Consider the following 20119-nt stretch of genomic DNA (forward strand, 5'->3'; position numbering starts at 1 on the left):
GGTCTAATATATGTTAGTAGTAGCCCCTCCAGTTACCTCTCCACCACTCACCTACAGCACACATCCCTGCCACACAAGTTGACAGGATTGTTTCCTTAGGATTATAACATCAGAAGTTCTGGTTGTCCGAATTCACCTTTTTGAGGCCATTCTTGGGATACAACCGTTTATTTTCAAATTGGAAATATTAAGCCATTGTGGGGGTGGGGGTTTCTCTACTGTACGTTTGGGCTGAGGGTAGTTTATTATTAATACTATTATTGTTGTTGTTATTATTATTATTATTATTAACATTAGCTGATGTGACAGGTAGGCACATTCTGTGTTTGACATGAAAAGGCTGTTTGGAGTTTTAGCTGGATGTATGGTGAAGTTACTGAAACATTAGCTGGTGCAGACAAGCCGAAACTTGAAAACTGGGCGGATCCTCGTTAGGGCTCTTTGGCTTCACTTGTCCAAACACCTGCTGGAGAATAGAGAGAGCTCACCGGAGGATCTGCTCCACACACAGATCAGCTCGTTGCAATGGAAACGAAGATTTTCCTTGTATTTCTGTCTTCTCTGGGTGAGTAAGGCTTGTTGTTTTATGGCGAAACTGAGTTTACTTGAAAGAATCTGCAGCGTGATATTGTTTCTGTGTTTTATTATTTAAAATTTCATTTATTGCCTGCTCTATTAGAATAATGTCCTTTCATTGCCATAAAAGAGAATATATATATATATATATATATATATATATATATATATATATATATATACACAATATTAGAAATGTTTAAATTTGAAAATAAAATACACTGTCCATAACAAACTCTGAAAAAACGCAGCATTTCTGTTTCCTTGAGAAACAGCTCTAAACGTCATTTAAAAAAGGAAGGAGGGTAATTGATGAGCGGCCATTTTACAAGCATGACAAATATAAATAAAGATATTACCGCTTATACGAGCAAAGCTGAAAATGAAATAACAGTCTGCAGCGAAACTATAAAGACAAAAAATAAAGATATAAATGTATAATTCGCTAAAACTTACCTCGTATCTTATAAGTCCTTTGCTGTGGAGTCTTAAATGGCGGATGGTTGAGAGCCAACGCCCCATATCCAGTTTAAAATTTTGTGCAGGTCATTCTGTCTCCGACCTTAAATCTTTGCGCCACTAGGATTTTTATAAATCACAGTTTTAAAGAATACTTTCTAACAAAGAAATGTTCGAGTATGTGTCGGTGTTCAGTTGATATATATTCGCTGTCGATTCCTAGCGATTGGAGCCGATTCCGTGATTCCTGTCCATTGCATTATTCGATTCTCCTTTTAGAGAAATGTACCATATACTTCATCAACATTAAACTTTATCTTTGTCATATAACTATTTTTATAAAAATTGTTCTGAGATAACTTTGGAAGAAAACGAGCGGTTTTATGAGTGGCTAAACTGATGCTAATCTGTAGCTGTTGTGATTCCTGAATTTCTTACTTTATTTTTCACTTTTATAATGTAAAATATTTTAAATGGGTTAATCTGTGAGTGGCGAAAGTGTAATATATAACAGTAGGCTCAGCACTGACATATTGTAACTTAGTGGGAGATATGGGACGCTCTGCTGTCCTGGATAATTTACAGTTAATAAAACTTGTATAATACAAAAATGTCTAAACCTTTTAAGATGTTGAATTCTGTAAGTCCTGTAAAGGAACATATAATTTATTAGGTGATCTAAAAAATAAAAATATAAATAAATAAAAAATTTAAAACACCCCTTAAAATGACAAATCTGGAAGAATGGACTGTCCCCAGCCAGATTCCAGCTACATCTTTCACATTTTGGTTTGGAACAACCTGTTTGGGTTTTTTTTTAGGAGAAGCAACACCATAAATATTGATTTAAACAGTTAACATTCACATAGACTTGCACCCAATGATTCTACATAGATTCCGTACCCACCGTGACCCTGAACTGGATAAGCAGTTACAGATAATCAATGAATGAATGAATGAACATTCATATATGTTGATTAAGAACATACAATTATTTATCATGTCAACAAATAAATAGCATTTTACAACTGTCCCCAAGTTTTTGTCAGGTCCTGTCATAAAAAAAAAACACTGCCTAAAAAATGTGCAGCGTGCCTTAAACGATATTACTCCAAGGCAGTGACATAATCTGACCAATGGGAATGCAGAAGTTGATGAAACTCGAGTTTTCTCATTGAACTGTATGATTTTAAGCTTGCTTTTGCATGTTTTTTGATGGGGATGATGAGCAAAATATCCCTGAATAAAATGAAATTGTTGTAAATCCAAAACATGTCTAAAATGTTTCTGAAATTCCTTGCTGGCTTGCTAACAGTTTTGATGCATCTGACCGTCGGGCCCTGTCACGTCACAACCCTATCAAAACCCTGTATGACAGGACCTGACGTCCATGTGACGGGGCCTGACAAATGAATAGAATTTTCCCTCTTTATTATATTTATTGCATTCAATATTTATTTAAATGCACGCCATAATAGAATATTATTGATTGAATAAGCATTACAGTGTAAATTTGAATGTTTTTATGCTTATATACCAAAGTTTTGATTGTGGTCCCTCTTTTATGGAGCTATGTAGCTCTGCTTTTGAGCTATATGTTGTATATTCATGATATTTTGTCACAACTCAATAATTGTAAATTGTATTTTTGAGTCATAATGATTAATTATAAAGATTGCAGTTAAATGGCTCCAGTTAGTGCAGCTGAGAGACAAAGAAAATGTTGAGTGAGAAAGGGAGAGAGCTAGAAAAGGAAGAAAAATATTAATGAATTGAATGAGCAAGTTAAATAAGTAATGTTCATGATATTTTATTTTAAATATTCTGAGTGGATTGAATTAAATATATATATTTTTGGTCTTTTTCAGCTGTCAGTCATATTCTAATGAATCAAGTCCTCATGTATTTGGCTAAACTTGACCATATTATTCTAATATTACATTAACAATAAAATCATAGCCATAAAATAGGAATTGGTATAACTTAAGGTAAAATAAAACACCAACTATACTTTTTCCTGCATAAAATTAGTCCTGTCACAGCACCATAAGTGTTGTAAAACAGGACATTATGATATGAAAAGTTACTATTTGAGAAAAAACGTATAAATGAATATCTTTAATTGTGTAGACGAAAGTGGGGTTATATATATCTACCAATACCTGTTTGTAAAAAATCTCAATGTAAATATAGTTTTTGTAACAATACCAAGTGCTTGTGGTTACTCTGTCCAATACACATGACCAAAATGTTGTTTATATATCTTTTCGGAATTACAGAACCGTGTTAGAAATTATCAGCGTCATTAAATCAATAAAAAAATGCTATGTGTGTCCAAAATAAGACATTATTAAACCATTATTATATACACAGAGTAGTCTGTGAGCGCACCTGACATTTTAGGAGAGAAATTACACTAAAAATGTATTTCATTCAAGCATTAATACATGCTGAGATGGCATGATGCGTGTTACTCATAGTTTAACATGTGTTCCATATGACTTAATGCTCAGATTAATAAAAATAAGATACTTTTTCTCCCCAGGTTTTTCAGACATGAAATTTAACTTTCTGGTAGAGTCCGATTTAATAAATTGCCATATGTTGATACTTGGTCATTTTCAAACTAAACAAGTTAATCAGTGTTGTTTAAGCAGTGATAGTATCTGATATGTTCAGATTTACAAATAAGGAACAATGTACAGAAATGCTCAATAGGTTATTTTTTGTAATGTTTGTTTTTCTACTCTCCACAGTGATTTACCAGAGTTCTGCTGTAACTGTTGACATCCCACAAACTACATATGAATTTGCCAAAGGCGCCAACGTTACAATACCCTGTAAATTCACACCCGTGACTCCAATCAGCTCAATATCGATGGTGAATGTTGAATGGATGGCTCACCCAGATGTTCCTACTGATCCAGACGTAAGGGGTTGTGTCCATATGACTTACTGCTTTTTACTGTTTCAGTTCACAGTCGATTTTCTTCACTGTATGATGTAGAGTAGTAAAGTTGTAACATAGTGTTTCATTTAATGTCTCTCTCTTTCATCCCACAGATTGAGATAATAAATGCATTCATGTCCACCTCGGCTGCTCCAGCCATTAGTGTAGGTGATGGGTTTGAGGGCAGGGCATCTCTGCTGTATGACCTCACTAAGGGACAGGCAAACTTAATGCTCAGTCCAATAACACCCAGTGAATCTAGACTGTTTGTGTGTAAAGTCAATATTCCTGCTGAAAAGGGAAAGTCAGATACCACAACCGTTGTAGTTTTGGGTAAGTGCTACTACTAAACATGTTTTATATAATCCTTTTTTTAAAAAGTTACTCAATGTAATGATGAAATGCTCTATTTATATTTCTTTTATGAGAGTTTGAAAAGAAGAAAAACTGACAGTTACGCACAGCTCAGATTTTAGACTAACTTGGAAACATTAAAATGTGTACTTGAATTTGGTTATCTTTTTTTATCAAGGTATTAAGTGTACCAATTTAAGAAAAATTGGTGGAGAGAGAAATAGTGCAGACTATTGACTGGTAAAAAGCTGTCCTTCTAGAATTGTGGTGACTGGAGATTCTGGTGTTTTTTGCTTCTTAATGTGGGTGAAAAACACCTACAGTTGCAATAAAAGTACATTTGATTGGCATGTTCAACCAGCATTTCTCAACCTTTTTTCAATCATGACAATTCAAAAGTATGCAAAATTTCAAGTCACCCCATTCTGCAATATTTAAAAACATACTCTCAGCATCTGTCTGACAGTCAAAGCACACACACACACACACACACACACACATATATGCGTGACAACAGCAGATGAGTTGGAGTTTTTACTGAATGGTTTGCTTGAGAATAAAATGCATTTTCGGCTGTGTCCACTGTGTCGCAAACCCCTTTTGTTCACTCTGCAGCTAGTGCACAAACCACTCAGATGGAACTGACTAAATTTCTCATTGGCCATGTTTACATGCAGCCTGATAATCTGTTAATAATCCGACTAACAGTTCAATCGGAATAGAATACGTCCATGTATACACCTCAATCGGATTAGAGCAGTCTGATTGGGGTCATTGCGTTTACGTTTTCTTTGAATGAGGTTTAATCTGTTAAATAGAAGAATAAAAGCCATGTAAACATAGTTGGTATAAGTCTCATTTTGACCATTAGCTCCTGTCACCACCACTGTTAATAAATTAGAGCATGTAGGTTTTTCTACAATTAACCACACCATGACTTATTTATCAGTGTTTGAAATGTGCATGTATATGACTCTGTGATTAGATGGAAGAGTTACTACACCTTTAAAGTGTGTGTTTAAGGTTATAGTTAAGCTTAGCACTTGATTTAAGATGTATTGGTGTGCAAACACAAGCACTTGGTCATGTTACAACAACGTGCTTGAACGCAGACCTATAACTGACTTGCAGCAGGTCCCACAAATTGTCTAATCATTCGCATGTTTAATTAACAGTGGCTCCTTCCATACCCATCTGTAAGATTCAGGGGAAAGCTGAGTATTACCAGAACATCAACCTGACGTGTGCCTCACAGGATGGGACCCCAGCACCTACATATAAATGGGCAAATTTTGATGCAAGAAATACACCACGGCCCAATCCTCCTAAATCCACTGATGGTATGTGTGTGTGAATTTAGCCAATGGAGCAAATTTTGTTTATGTATTTGGTTTCTTATTCTGTTATCTCCTGTGCATTCTTTGTCTCTGTTTAGTGAATGGTGTTTTGTCACTTTACAATATCACTGCGGACACCAGTGGTTACTTCATCTGCACCTCAACTAATAAAGTGGGCTCACAATCCTGTAACCTGACGTTGACTGTTATGCCACGTAAGAATGCTTTATTATTTAAATTTTCACTTTTACTTTCTTGACACATTTCCAGAGGTGTTGTGCTCATTTATGTCTACTGTTGATATTTATACCCAGAGGAAATGCCTTGTTTATATTAACATAAATGCATTTTCCATTACTGTACCCCAGTGGAACCGCTACCATTTTGCTGACCTACTGTTTACTTATCCTGTGGTCTGCTCATCTTTCCTCAGCCTCCATGAATATTGCCTCTACTGCAGGAATAATTGGAGCTGTTGTGGCTGCACTTATCCTGCTTATAGTCATCATTTGTTGTTGCCGCCACCATAATAACAAGAAGAAAATGGCAGAGGAATATGCCATGGGGTAGGCTACCACTTTCTCATGGGGAATAATAGATTTTTCATTAAATGTTTAACCGGGGCAATAGAGGATGTCAAAGGCAGGAGTTTAACATAGAGACTCTAAAAGGAATTTTGATCTTGGCCTATTTTCTTCAGATCCCCGGAAGCTGGCGAATACTCGGACAAAGAGCCTCACGTTGTAGAAGAACATGAGAGTAAACCTGTGAAGAGTGCTGACCAGCGCAACCAGTATGAAGACCACAGCGAGCCGGACCAGGAAAACCGTAGGGACCATTACTCTGATCGTCGAGATGATTATGATGATCGCAATCTGAGGTCAGACGACCGCCGAAGTGACCGCTATGACGACCGCCGAAGTGACCGCTATGACGACGGCCGAAGTGATCGTTATGATGATCGACGTAGCGATCGATATGACGACCGTCGTAATGATCGTTATGATGACCGGCGTGATCAGTATGATGAACGAGAACGCTACGATGACCGCCGCAATGACAGAGACCGCTATGATCGAAGAGACCGTTGACCGCATTAGACCTGCTGTTAAGCCTTCTAGGGGCTAATCATGCCTGCTAATGTTTTATATTTGTTAAGGAATTGAAAATGCTTTTGTGCACAACTGCTAAGTCAGGAATAGTGTGTACAAAACTGGACAACTGTATTGTGTACTCTGTCATGGAACCATGCAATGAACATGGCTTATCTAATCCAGTGCTTTAGTTATGTAGCGGTGTTATTTTACTATTTAAAGCTTTACTGGGTAATGGTTTAGTGGTTTGCTATTTTAGATGCTTATGCAGGCTCTGTATGAGGGATTGACTTGCATTGCTTTGCTGTATATGAACTCCTGTTTTACTCAAGTTACTTAAGACCTGAAAATGGTTCAGAGATGATCAACTGCAATAGAAGAGAGCTTCCTCAAGTTGTTTGGCAGGGTAAAACATATGAGTAGCTGTAAAGGCCATCTCACAAATCATATTTTTGGACTGTACTGAACTTTTAGGTTCCGTCAATTAAGTTTTTGTACAAAGCTCTTGTGTTTTTTGTTTTTGTATGTTTCTTTTATTTGTGTTTGGATGCAGTACGAGTTTGGATGCTTTCATCAAATTAACTATTATTTTTATTATAGATTTTATTAAAATTCTTACTTTTTAAAAAGAACTTATGTAATGGGTTTTTATCATTTTGTGAATTCTGTAACTGTGTCATAAGGTGATTAGACGCAGGAAGAGCAGTGTGATAGAACAGCTGCCTCATGATCAAATACACCCACTGCTCACTGCAGGAAGACTAACGTCAGTGACTATGGCCCTATATTACACTTGTATGAGTATCAAAAGGCAACCTCAGTATGGGGTTATTCTTGATGTAGGAAACCTGGTGGTATGAGTGAAAGGAATGAACCGGGCAATCAAAATTTCGGAGGGATGTTTTGTTCACTTCACTCGCCCAGTGGCAGAGAGCCCATTGTTTGGATAAATAACATCAGAAAAAATGGCTCCAGCCAAATTCTGCTATGTTACGTGAACAGAATGTTGGAAATTAGATGTTCATTGAATTTTGAAATCTTGCGTTAGTGAACCTGCCAGTGCTCAAACTGGCTTAAGACCATGTGCTGCGTTTAGAAAACCCACATGGTCTAAGAATTTTTATCAAATACTTTTTGATTGCCCTTTTTATAAAGTGCAGTGATGTAAATGTCACGGTGAAAATGGCCAATCATAGATGTTACAATATGCTTTTCTGTGTAGTTCTTGATAATCACAAATGTTTAAAGAAAGGACAAAAGAAAAGTAGTTTTATTTTTTATAGTTTAATAGTTATATGAATCTTGTGAATTTTCTGAATTGTGTTGGTTCCTAGTAATCAAACCTGAGAATACAATGTCAAGTTGAATACTGTGTATCATGTTTTCGAATACAGTAATGTTATCTAGGCTGAATTGTTCTTTGGCAAGATTAGTTAGCATACAGCACCAGAGCTCCACATACCCACGTTGCATATCTATTATTGCACATAAAATATTTTAATATTGTTCTCCAAAGTTCAGTGACCAGAAATTTTTAGGAAGTCAATGCTCAGATTGCAGAAACACACAAATAAGAAGTGATCTTGAAAGTAGTCCATAAGGCTATTGTTTCTGCCTCGCCCTAAACAAATGAGCTTGGAAGTGTTTTTAACTGAAGCCTTAAATGCTGAGTGGATCTATATGGCTATTTCTGTAAAAAAGAAAAATGTGACGCTGCAACATTTATTAACTAATTTCTTTGCTTAGTTCTTGCTAATTCCTGTTCAGTACAATATTTTATATTTAGCCATTTGGGGTTGGTCCTTTTTTTGGCACAGGTTTCTACATGTATATGTTTATAAATGTAATCTCAGTGGGATTCATGGCCCCCAGTTACAGAATCAGGCAAATAATGTTTTTGCCTTGTCTCACTTCAAGCTGGACATTTTTGTACTCGGTGTAACCCCAATGTTTTATGTCTACAGAAAAACTGCTTTCTTGGATTGGATACTTATAAATCTAGACAGTTAGCCTTTACATTTTGAATACTTTGTTTATTTGAATGTATAGGTATAGGTATATCCCTGCCATAACTATGAAAGTTCCATTTCAGTTGCTCATATCTCGGATGAAACCGGCTCGTAACAGGAACATGCATCATGGTTAGAGAAAAAAAAACCCAGTTCATGAGAAACTCTCAACACGTCATCAGGCAGAACTGACTTCAGCTGTACCTTCCGGTTTCTTCCACTCACCCCAAAGGCATGCACCAAGTTGTTTGTTGAAGATGTTAACATTCCAGTGGCAAAGGAAAAGAAAAACTGGTTTGTTGTAGGTCCCCAGGCAAACAAAGCTCAGCTCTCCTTCCACAGATACTGTATTATTAGGTAAACATATTACAACAGGACTGTCCCTAACAATATTGTACATCAAGTAATCATCCAATTATACTAATGATTATTCAAGAAATCAGATTATAACTGTCATCAAGTTGACTGATTATATTCATTCATTCATTCATCTGAAACCACTTATCCAATTCAGGTTCATGGTCGGTCCGGAGCCTGGAGGGGGCGCCAATCCTTCACAGGGTGACACTTTTGAGTCACCAATCCACCTACCAACGTGTAGGCAGCTGTGGCCTGGTGGTTAGTGGTTTGACGGGTTTGGTCCCCAGTGCTGGCAGGTCATGACTGAAGTGCCCTTGAGCAAGGCACCTCACTCCCAACTACTCCCGGGGCGCCGTGGCTGCCAACCCCTCCAGGCATGTGTGCTTACTGCCCAATAGTGTTCACTAGTGTGTTTGTAGATGTGTGTTTCACTGCACAGATTGGGTTAAATGCGGAGAATCTGTATGTTTTTGGACCGTAACCACACAACAGATATATAACAACAATCCGTGTTTAATCACAGACTAGGATTTTTTTTTGCAAAACCCGGGGATTTTTTATTTTTTAATGTCCCTGAATCTTTGAGAGATTTTTTAAAACAGCAGTTCCTCAGTTCCCAAATTCAGTGCAATTAAAAGATGAGGTGATGAATCATTGTTTTGAATTTTTTTTTTTTTTGCTGGCATCAAATTTAAAACTGGTATTTGTTAAATAAATAAATAAATAAATAACATTAAAACCGAATGCTGTGTACTATACCTTTTGCCTATTGAAATAAACCACCATTATACCGTTTCCATTTCCTGTGATGAGGTATTTCTAAAGGTTGTGCGCAGAGTCGGCTGTAGTCTTGATATGAGTAGGTCAGCCATATAGAAATTTTAGAATTAAAATTAAAAGTTAGAATCTATAACCACTCTGGCCTAAAAGTAGCATTCATTATATTATCATACAGCATTGTGTCCCTCAACCTCATTGGTATCCCACAATGTTACAGTTGTATGCCAAAGTTCGGGCGCCTCTGGTGAAATTACCAGAAGTATTATATCAGTTTTTAGTTAACAAATTAAAAGATGGTTGGTTTTATTTTTCATTAAACGCTGATCATTTTGTGCCCAAACACACCTTTGGTGGTGATTATAGCAGAAGAATTACATATTTCTCAATCCACAGTATTTGATATCGAGCTTCATGTTGTATTGTATAATTCAGATGTTCATACACATGTATTTATTTATTTATTAAATAAGTAGGTCTTGAACTCACAGATTAAGGTACTTTCTGTTCACCCTTTAATATTGATGGTAGTTTGGTCTGATCTACTGAGGATTTATGCTGAAAATTTCACACTAAGAAGAGAACACCAGAGGGCGACAGTAGAGATTCTATATAAAACCGTTAGGACTGTTTCACGGAGGGTAGAGTATTAAATAGAGACGTTTACTCAGCTCCATGAAGTTACACAGATTTTCAAATTCTAAATACTTCTATTTAAGTGTAGAGAATATTTCTGTTTTTTACAAGTTATTTTTTAAGAAAATCAATGTAGTGGTCTTCAGGCTTTCTTATAATGAAATAAGTTTTATTTTTACAGCACTTTAAATATCAGTTTAGTTGCATACCAATGTAAAAAGTAATAAATACAAACCTGGTTCTTAATGGTTTGAAATGTAAAGGTAATTATTTGTTAAGATCCTACAACTAGCGAGACCAAATCGTTAGAAAAGAGGAGCCTACTATAACCAGAGTTACTTCCAAATTCATTACTATCCGTTACTGATTAACATAGGTCAAGAAAGGCCTGCGGGATAAAGGCAGATTCTCCAGTAGTTTCCGATATAACTCCTACACAGAAAGTGGGCGCTGCACGGAGTGTGCAGGAAGTGCACTGCGCTCTTCACAATGAGTGTGGATTTGGTTTTAATTTGAACTTTCTGTTCCAACTTAAATGGTTGTTGTACCTTTTCACTGAGGCCAACTGCAGGGTAAAGTTGTTCAAAAAAGCTAGTTTCCGTCCCATCTTTGATACAACTGTTACATTTTGCCGCCAAAATGTTGTTTTTAATTTCTCTTCCATTTGAAATGGTTCAGTGAGATATACTTTGTCGCTGAAGTGGCTTAAATGTTCAATTCCCCTATTTAATAACCCAGCATTTACAAGTAACGGTAACTCGTAATTGCTGCACTATTTAAGGTGGACCTACTAATTCGAATGGGAGCAAACTTCAGCACAAGAATTGCTGCACTATTTAAGGTGGACCGATACATTCTAAGTGCAAGCTGAACGCTCGATTATAATTGCTGAATTACTTAAGGTGGACCGGAGTACTGGAAAGAGAAGCCAACAAGAGTGCCAGAATGTAACTGCTGTACTGTTTAAGGTGGACTGGCGTATACGAGGGAGAAGCCAAGTTGAGCGCCGGAACTGCCTAACTAATGCAGCATTTAAGGTGGAGCGGAGTGTTGTACTAAGAAAACCGACCACAGCCTCGTCAGTGTGGAGGCGGGCCGGTCCCGTTACTCTCAGTCTCCTCAGTGTGGGGCTGGAGAATAGAGCGGAGCTGGAGAATGAGGAGGAAAAGGAAAGAGGAAAATGTCCACAACTTCTACAAGGATTGTAAGACGCCTAGTTCTGAAATGTTTTCTTTGCCGAGGTGGTGGATTCCGCTGATACTTCTTGCAGGTGAGACGGTTTTCTGAGGAGTTCTCCAGAGTCCAGTGTTGGAGAAGTTAAGAGCAGGTTATTTCCCCAGCGGCAGGTTGCTTGCTTCAGACTCAGGTCTTAAGTCGCAGTTGTGTTAAAGAAGAATCTAGTTTTCTGCTAATAGTATAAATATAGCGTTTTGTTTTAAATCGTAAATGAATGTGAAATGACAGTGAAAGTATTTCATAAATCCTATCAATTTGCTGTGAAGTAGTACCATTGGTTCAAACCTATTAAACTAACGTGAAGTGTTTGTGTTGTGCTGGTCTCTGTAATGTCGTTACACTGTTCGGGAGAGAAAGTAGAGGAGCCTAAGTCCATTCACAGAGATGTATTATGTATTATAAAATGTATTATGAACAACTCTGAAATATAAATATATACACACATTGAATGCTAATGATTTTAAAATATACTTTTGAAAAAATGTAAATGTGGATAGCTACGCTACCCACCTCGTTTGTTTAGTTTTGACAGAGGTTTATTTTTAAATACAGCCATTTAAAACCCCATAAAAAATTCTTAAACATTGTTAACATATTTGTGTTTATAGGCTAGAAGACATTTCATGAGTGAAATATGCAGCCAGCACCATGGCAGGGCATTTCCATATTGTGTAATGTGGTGAATTCAGAGAACTAAGGTTTTTTATGTCATAAACGTATTGCACCAGTCCTGGGTTTTGCTGAACTTAGATGAGTTTATATGGGTTTAATCGATGACAGAAGGTGGAATTTTAACATTCGCATTAAATCCAAATTACAGCGCTTATAAGGAAATTCTGAGATGTTAAAAATCTCAAAAAGTAGTTTAATGTGAGGCACTGTTCTTCAGACACAAATTCAGTGATGATGGAACCGGACATCTGAAGGATTTGACTACTTTGAAAACTAAGATTTCATGAAATGGTAATGAATATCAGCCTGTAGCCTGAGATATTATTTTACGTTTGTTTTGAGAAGCCTTGGGTTGGTTCATGTCATTACCACTGAAAAGAATGTCTGACTCAGTTTCTCTAGAAATGAGCTGGCACTCCAGACCACTGTTTATTTTTCTGTGATTTATTTATGCAGAAATAACCCACCAAACACCAGATATCATACGAACGCTTTTTTCGAGTTAAATTTGGTCCGCACATCAAGGCTTGTTTTTTTTTAGCCCAATATTAGAAATCATTTTGATTTGGTCTCATTTAGCCAAAGGTGGACTTTATTTATTTATTAATTTATAATAATATTTTTATTTTAAGTCAAAGACATAGGGTCATCTTTTCACCTTCCTCTTTTCAAGCCAATCTCAATGTTTAGGCTCCAGGCCCAGTTGTTCTTGCTGTGTGAGAATGATAATATTTTCCTGAATACTCCTTTAATGTACTGAGAGTTTTGACCGTTTATTGATATTAGTTAAAGTCTGTTATTCTCACTTGGCCAGTGAGATGAGTTTCACTGCACAGAATGGTTCATTATACACTGAACGTGTACTTAGATACATTTAGTCTTGTGTCATTTACTTTAAGTACAGATGCCTACGCTGCACAAACCCATCATCAGAGTAAAACGGCTGATTCAGCAACTACAAGAAACCTCCCTTCACCTTAGTTCATCTCCTCATCAGCTGTTCTCCAGCTTTCTATTTCTGTGTCAACTAACATGATAAAACCATGTTTGGAATGCACTTCTCCTGTGGGTCTGTCTGTGGGAGACATCTCCACTCCAGCCCATTTATCTGATCCGGTTTAAAAAAAAAAAAAAAAAAAAACACAACCCTGGAACTAATAACATTCCTCATTTCTTCACATACAGACTGTTGTAACAGGGAATTTATTTAAATTCCAGCCAAGGCTCAGGCCCCTCCTAGAAGAGTAATAAACAGACCTAAAAACCTGCTGCTTCTTGCTGTTGTTGAACGTTATCCCCCTCCTGAAAAGGGCAGAAAAACGACAACAGTTTTTCAGGGAAAGTCTTTTGTGCTACACCACTGAAAGAAAGGACTCCTGCGTGAGGAAGGAAAAAAGAGGTCAACTTCTCTTTCCAGTCTTCTTATATCCACCCACTTCATGTTGTATGTTCTGTCTCTTGTTGCTCTGTTGGTCCAGTTCTTAAGATCTCTGCACAGACCCTTTCTTTGTCATTATTTTATGATTGTGTTGCGCAATTGGATCATTAACATATCTAACAGTGTTCTGTAACAGAACCTAAATACAGTAATAATGTATTTGTAATGACAGTCCAAATGCACTGAGTCTTCATAATCAGCAGTTTCAGCAGTAAGCTTATTTACTGTTGCTACCAAAATAATATATGGTATAATTTATTAATTATGTATGAACTGATTAATTATAATATTAAAATAAACCCTTTATTTCTTAAGTCTGATTTTAGCAGCCTCACTGACCATATCGATACACTTTGTAGCTTTACAGTTACAAACAGTATTCCATCTGTTACTCTTCAGTGGTCAGGACCTCTTTACAGAGCAGGTATGATTAAGGTGGTGGATCATTCTCAGCGCTGAACTGACACTGACATTGTGGTGATGTGTTAGTGTATGCTGTGCTGGTATGAGTGGATCAGTCACAGCAGTGCTGCTGGAGTTTTTAAACACATCGGTGTCACTGCTGGACTGAGAATAGTCCCCCAGCCAAAAATATACAGTCAGTGGTGTCCTTGGGGCTGTCTCTATTTACCAGTGATGAAAGAATACCACAAACTGTGTTAAAACAGATGACCAACTCTCTCTGACTTGACATCTGCAAAGTCTCAAGATATGTGTGCCTAATAGCGTGGACTGTGAGTGGACACAGGGTTTAAAAACTCCAGCAGCACTTCTGTGTCTGATCCATTCTGTGGTGGTAGTGTGGGGTTCTGATAAAAGAAGGACAAGGTGAATGTGGGGTAACAAAGTATGCAGAGCAGCGATTAGACCACAGTCTGTAACTGTAGAAATACAAAGTGTCCCTATACCAAAGATGGAGCTGTTAAGCGACAAAGGGTGCAGCAACAAGGAGTTTTAATGTTATGACTAATGGATGTGTATATGATTTAACTACATTTACAGTCTTCCTTAGACTTTCAGGCAAAGGAAGAGTTTAACTATTTATCACTTTCTTATGAACCGGACTTTCCAGCCCAGATGTTTTTAGGCGTGTGTGTTTTCCTAAACCCCCACCATGTGAAAATGATTATTAGACCCTCAGAAGCACAGTGGCCCAGCGGGGCGTGTTTAAGGCTGCACTACACAGACAAAATAACAGATTGTGTTTATGCTGCTGCTGGTGTGTAACAATACAAACTGACATTACCTTGATATATTCATTTGATACATTTTTGGATAGTAATAAAGAATAAAATATGCCCATGTACTGATCTATAGTTCAATGGGGAATTGAATACCATAGAAGAACAAAATTGGAAACAAAGCCTGCACTTTAAAGTGTTCCAAATTAAATCTAAATTAAAGCTCTGGCCACAAGCTGATATGTTAGGCCAAGCTAACAAACTAGTCATGATACTGTGATACTAGTAGTGCACAATGATAATGGAATTAAATCGGTATCAGTGGATAAATGCGTTTCTTTTTTTTTTTTTTTTTTTTAAGATTATTATTATTATTTTTTTAAATTATTGATTTTGAGAAATAACTTTATGCCGTAAGAAGATTGGGCCATGCACTTGTTCTAAAAAAAAAAAAAAAGAAAACCCTTTATTTATGTATTCATTATAATTGTATTAGTTTGAGTAGTTTTTGTGTCGATTTAAAAATAATAAAAAAATTTTAATAATATTTTTTTAAAAATATAAGCCATTTTTAAGTCTATGCAAGGGCTAAATAATTGCAGCTAACAATTTTCTCAGGAGACGCATTTCATCTTATTGTATGTCCATTTTTCTTACAGATTTTACCTGCTGTGCACCTTGGTACACGGATAAATCAGTACATTGAAATATTTAAACAGTAGTTTGTCCTATTTTATTCAAAATGATTTACACTCGCAGAAACCTTCATTTGGATCGCTGATTGGTCACAATGCATAGAGTGAAGCGCACAGTTATTGTTTAAAGGGTTCATTTACATATAGTATCTCATTAGTATTGTAAGACCAATAACAATGACAGTTAACATACAGTCTATTGTGCATCCTTTCTTTGTTGCCTTTCTTTGCTTATTTGGCAGTGTCATTGTGTACATCCAGTTGAATGCGAAGGTGTCTGAGCTAGTTGAGAAATCAACAGCACTTCACCTCTGTCAGTAAACCGCAGTCTTTCAGTCTAATGAGCTGTTTTTGAGGATGGTTTCAGAGGGCTGGGATAATAGGCACTTCTCAGCAGTGCTGTAATGTGCTGCTTCACCATCCTCTGGCTAATGATAATAGAGGAGAGCACTGACAGAGATTCCTGTTTTATCAGACAGTGAGTAAGAGGGCGGAAGAGGATTGTCAAAGATGATACAGTAACAGTCATATGGTTTGTTAGCAACTCTGAAAAAGAATTTTGCTCACTGCACCAAAGTTTCTTTTTTTTCTTCTTTAGAACGTCCTAAACTTTCATCTGAATTATTTACATCTCCGGCTCTGTCCTTTCTTGCTGTGTAACTCCACTACATACAATGCATATGAAAGTTTTAATAAAATGGGTTGTAAGCAACATGTTTTGAACCAGAGTCACCCACTCGTACCGCCTGGTCCTGTTCCTATTAAAAAGTTTGAAATTTTTTTAAATGAAATTTAAAATTTATAGTTGGGCAACATGGAGCCCTGTAGGTAGCATTGCTGCTACACAGCTCCAAGATCTCAGAGTCCTGTGTAAAATCCTTTTTAAGGATTTAGTACCCACATACAATGACACAATGTATATGGGTAATATTGACTTATTGAATTGCTTATGGTGTAAATATTTTCAAATTTGGAAGATGGCTAACTACATGAAATTAAACACAGATGAAAAGTGCTACAAAATGAAACAATTAGAGTTGCAAATGAGATTCATAAACAGTGTAAATCAAACAGTGAATAAAACTTACAGACAAGTTAGACGTCAACCATGTATAAACAACACTCATTTGGTCCCTCAAACATACTGCTCCACTTTGAGATGCTGAGCTTCTGAAAAGTGATCATCTGAATGCGTTTCCATACAATCATGGACATTCCCTTTAAAGCTTGGAAGTGTCTTCTCAAGGCATTTGGAATGGAACACTAAATACCAGTTTTATTAAATAAATTCAACATAAGGCCACACTGACTTTTGGGGAGGGGATAGGACTGACCTCCCCAGTTAAGGAAATGTATATTTTTGCCTCATGATATTTTGTCTCAGTGTCTTTCTCTCTTGTTCTGTGTCTCAGGTGTGTCGTGGTGCGAGGCTGTGCAGGTGACTGTGCGAGATGAGCGCAGGTTTGCTATGCTTTTCCAGTCTGTGGTTCTGCCCTGCCAGTACACCAGCGTCTCCACCAAGACGGCTGTGGTCCAGTGGTGGTACAAGTCCTACTGCCGAGATCGCACTCGAGACTCGTTTAGCTTCCCTGAGAAGCTCGGGGTGAGGGCCTCTGAGCTGGGAGCCACGTCCCACCTGGATTGTGGAGACGGCAGCCGAACGGTTCGCGTCGTCGTCTCTGGGCAAGGATCCTCCATCACCCTCGCCGACTACTACAAAGGCAGAGACATCTCCATCATAAACAGTAATATGCTGTTTTTACACTTGATTTTGTTGCTACTAAATCCCTGGTATAGTAATGTTTGTGTAAGCTAATGACACAGCAGCAGCAGAATGAATAATAGGTCTTCAATTGAAAACCCTGATTGTAAGTTCTACAGGTTCTCTCCATTATACATGAGAAGGCACTATTGTTCAAAAAGGCTTCTAAGGTCTTATGTGTTCTCGGTGCTCCTTGTAGCTAGATCATAGCCTCAAATGATTGAAGCATTATACATCTTGACTATTAAATATAGTGTTTTCAGAAATGATTTTGCAATATGTTCCCTTAAACCTTTCAGGAGCGCTGTGTGATCCACACCTTATAAATATATACAGTACAGTACAGGCTTTATTATTAATTGAATATAATTCATATTAATATAACATTTATTTTGTTACAATAGTGGTTTTTTGAAATTAAATTACATTTAAGTATTTTTCAATGTTTTTTCATATCATCAAGAATATCGTTATCACCAAAATACCCTGAAATATCGTGATATTATTTTGAGGCCATATTGCCCACCCCTACTGCTGGCACTCAATTTTAAAGTTAGTTTATCAATATTAAAATTGACAAAGCCAAGAGGTTTATGTTTGAAGGTGATGTCATGCTGCATTCAGTTCTTGTAGAACACTACGAAGAACTAGAAGAACAACGCACACGAAGCAAGGAACAATGAACGAATATAACAACACAACAAATGACCGATAACGGGAAGTGACAACACCGGAACTTATATATGTGAACAAACAAGAGACACCTGACACAGATAATGAGGGAAAATGACGAGGAAGCGGAAACAAGGTGGAGCTAGGGCGGAGATATGAACAATGACAGACAGACATAGCCACATGGAAGGGGAAAACAAACAAGAAAGTGCCAAGATATGACAATTATTGTTCATATCATTATCAGAATTATATCGTATTATTACGTGATAGAAATATAATTATATATAAATAATTATATGGTGATAGAAATTTTGCCGATATCGTCCAGCTCTAATTATTACAGTAATTAATGAAAGTCTGTGTGTGAATGTTTTGGTTTAACCCTTTATTAAGTTATTTAAATAATAACTGTTTAAACTGAGAGCAGATTAATAAGTGCTTTTATATAGCATGTATTCTGTAAAGAATGTTAATGTGCATATCTGAGCAGCATGGTGGTGCAACACGTAGTGTCCATGCCACACAGCACCAGGGTCCTAAGGTTGTGCTTTATCCCCATCTTTGGCATCTGTGAGTGTGAGGAGTGTGTTGTGATCTCCCTGTGTGGGTATCCTCTGGGTGCTATCGTTTCCTCCCACATTAAGAAACCACATGTTTGTAAGTGGATTGACTGTGCGAAATGTCCCATAGTTGTGTGTGTGCCCACGGCCCTGATTGGGATGAAGTGGTTACAGAGGATGAATGAATGAATAATGAGGACTAAGAATACAAGCTGCTGTTATCGCTGAAGATGAGCTAATGAGACTTAACAGCACTACCTTTCAGATTCTTGTGTGATGTCACCAATATATGAGGTAATTAGAGAATCTGGTGCCATTGTGCGCTCTGACAAGTGCAATGTACACATCTCTCCGGTGATTTAGTCTGTCATATACTGATATATCAGAGTAACACGTCATGGAGTGATTCGCCTAAATGTTTTAATATGTCATGTTCACTATTGCTAATATAAAAATTACCATGTTTAAATTATTTAAACCAAAACAAAAATATAGATTTTGGATAGAGGTTTATCCACAAGAACAGGAACAAATCGATGCACGTGCTTTTAATAATATAATAAATTCTTCTTGCTTGCTGTTTTTAATTTTTAGTTTCTTTTTAGTTGAATAAAATGAGAATTGTCATTTTTAATACTATACGCAACATGCCATAAAATGATAAATCAGCAGGAGAATGTTTGAATTTAGTTATAATTAAGTTACAATTACATGTTGCAAAACAAAAGCTTTAAAACATATTTGTACGCCTAACATATATTTGCTGAGCTCATTGTTTGACTTTGATCACTGGACATTTCATCATTGACTTAGCACTAGACAAAACATATGCTGTGTTTGATTTAATTCTAGATTTTGTCTTATTATTGTAGTGTGTCAGTACAGGCTCAAATCCAAATGTCCCAGGAAACTCACCAGTATATATATTCTCACCAGTATATTGCTGTATCACTTTCACTGAATCTCCCCCTAGTTTCCCTAGCCTCAGGAAGGTTGGAGGTGGAGGTAAGCGTCTACTTTCAAAACACGAGGCAGCCCAACACACCTGTTTTTCAAGCTGCTTCTGAAGAACAGTTTAGCACATCGGAGACGAGTGCATAATGTCCAAGTCTTACACGTCAAGTAAGAGATGCCTGTGCAGGTGAGCAATATGGGCAGTGATGGAGGAGGGAGGGCCATCCTACCCATCTAGAAAGAGAGAGAGAGAAAGGGAGCCTAGTTGTACTCTCTAGAACTCCTGAAATTGGGCAGCTGAGGCAACACCTGGATTGGAGCCTGCAGTCTCCTTGTGCTAGGACAACTGCACCAAAGATTGCATAAGCTTTACACGCAAACTAAATGTCCACAA

The 20119-nt window shown here is 37.1% G+C and overlaps 2 protein-coding genes across 4 annotated transcripts in view; both read left to right on the forward strand.

Annotated features, from left to right (window-relative positions):
- Window positions 1-321: 321 nt before the first annotated feature.
- Window positions 322-7402, forward strand: gpa33a (glycoprotein A33 (transmembrane), paralog a). The gene is made up of 7 exons (XM_066648879.1): window positions 322-565; window positions 3792-3964; window positions 4099-4318; window positions 5515-5679; window positions 5775-5891; window positions 6110-6242; window positions 6377-7402. The coding sequence occupies exons 1-7, from the start codon at window positions 526-528 to the stop codon at window positions 6765-6767; spliced, it is 1239 nt and encodes a 412-aa protein (XP_066504976.1). The 5' UTR covers window positions 322-525; the 3' UTR covers window positions 6768-7402.
- A 4193-nt stretch (window positions 7403-11595) lies between these two features.
- LOC136686417 (immunoglobulin-like domain-containing receptor 2) overlaps window positions 11596-20119 on the forward strand; it is a 36810-nt gene continuing 28286 nt past the window's right edge. For all 3 annotated transcript variants that reach the window (XM_066660179.1, XM_066660182.1, XM_066660180.1), the window contains exons 1-2: window positions 11596-11822; window positions 17187-17519. In XM_066660179.1, the coding sequence (XP_066516276.1) occupies window positions 11708-11822; window positions 17187-17519 (448 nt within the window). In that variant the 5' untranslated portion in view covers window positions 11596-11707. The remainder of the gene's footprint in view (window positions 11823-17186; window positions 17520-20119) is intronic.

The sequence above is a fragment of the Hoplias malabaricus genome, chromosome 2, assembly GCF_029633855.1.
Source record: "Hoplias malabaricus isolate fHopMal1 chromosome 2, fHopMal1.hap1, whole genome shotgun sequence".
Lineage (NCBI taxonomy): Eukaryota > Metazoa > Chordata > Actinopteri > Characiformes > Erythrinidae > Hoplias > Hoplias malabaricus.

What these genes read in the sequence shown, in the direction of transcription:
- gpa33a (XM_066648879.1), top strand. Translation starts at nt 526, where the DNA reads ATGGAAACGAAGATTTTCCTTGTATTTCTGTCTTCTCTGG. An exon ending in ATGTTCCTACTGATCCAGAC is followed by an intron (nt 3,965 to 4,098) that starts GTAAGGGGTTGT and finishes TTCATCCCACAG; the next exon opens with ATTGAGATAATAAATGCATT. An exon ending in GACGTTGACTGTTATGCCAC is followed by an intron (nt 5,892 to 6,109) that starts GTAAGAATGCTT and finishes ATCTTTCCTCAG; the next exon opens with CCTCCATGAATATTGCCTCT.